Here is a 796-nt window from a genome sequence, read left to right as displayed (position 1 = left end):
AAAAAAAAAAATCACCAAAACCTTTAAAAAAAAAATTATCAGAAATCCAATTTTGGTTATAGGAGCGTGCATATCCCGACACTAAGGCTCCTGACTTCCCATTCTCTCCCCAGATATATGTGACTGCAGGTTTAGCACCTGCTTACTTGTGAAATGCTACCAGGTGGTGGGATTTCCTTCAAATCACTATCCACTCTTGGATTCCCCATACCATCTGAGATGGGCTGCTGGACTGGATGTTATCGCTCTGATATAATTTCACAATATGAAATCGAAGACACAGGTTGCTTTCCAACACATAGGCAGAAACACAAACACACAGTTATCAGAGTCACATGCTCCCAAGAACCTCATCATGCTGGTACAGCAAGTCACATGCCTACTACTGTCCTGAGACATGCCAGGTCTCCCCCGGGCAATCCCTCTGCCCTAGCAACCTGGCCTCTTACCAGAGCGAGGTCATTGTGCTGTCCCTGCTCCTCCACTGGGGCATGCTGGGAGAGGTACACCAGGTAAGCACTGATGGTCTGGGGATCTGTCTCCATGTGGATGGCCTAGAATGAGAATTCCTCTCATTAGAAATCAGGATTTAATGAAAATAAGCACCAGCGTAAGAGAAATTCTTCTGCAAGCATATAAACATGTCGATATTGCACCCACACACAGTTTGCTCAGACTCGTTTTAGCATGAGTAGGACAAAGTATAAGCTGGACACTTATGCCTTCCACCTACTAACACCTACCTGTTGCAAGGCAAGAGCTGTTGTTGCTCTAACACTGTCAAATAGCGGCAGCC

The 796-nt window shown here is 45.6% G+C and overlaps 1 protein-coding gene across 1 annotated transcript in view; it reads right to left on the bottom strand.

The window, feature by feature from the left end:
- Nucleotides 1-449: 449 nt before the first annotated feature.
- The window catches only part of LOC104077799 (integrator complex subunit 1-like), a gene marked incomplete at its 3' end in the record, with an annotated part of 11,092 nt that continues 10,745 nt past the window's right edge, over nt 450-796 (bottom strand). The window contains 2 exon segments of the mRNA XM_009579206.1: nt 450-554; nt 744-796. The exon segment at nt 744-796 is cut by the window's right edge and continues 28 nt beyond it. Coding sequence (XP_009577501.1) covers nt 450-554; nt 744-796 — 158 coding nt within the window.

This window comes from Fulmarus glacialis, unplaced genomic scaffold (assembly GCF_000690835.1).
Source record: "Fulmarus glacialis isolate BGI_N327 unplaced genomic scaffold, ASM69083v1 scaffold11840, whole genome shotgun sequence".
In the NCBI taxonomy this organism is placed as follows: domain Eukaryota; kingdom Metazoa; phylum Chordata; class Aves; order Procellariiformes; family Procellariidae; genus Fulmarus; species Fulmarus glacialis.
Note: the sequence above shows the minus strand (reverse complement) of the source record. Positions and strands in the feature narration are given on the sequence as shown.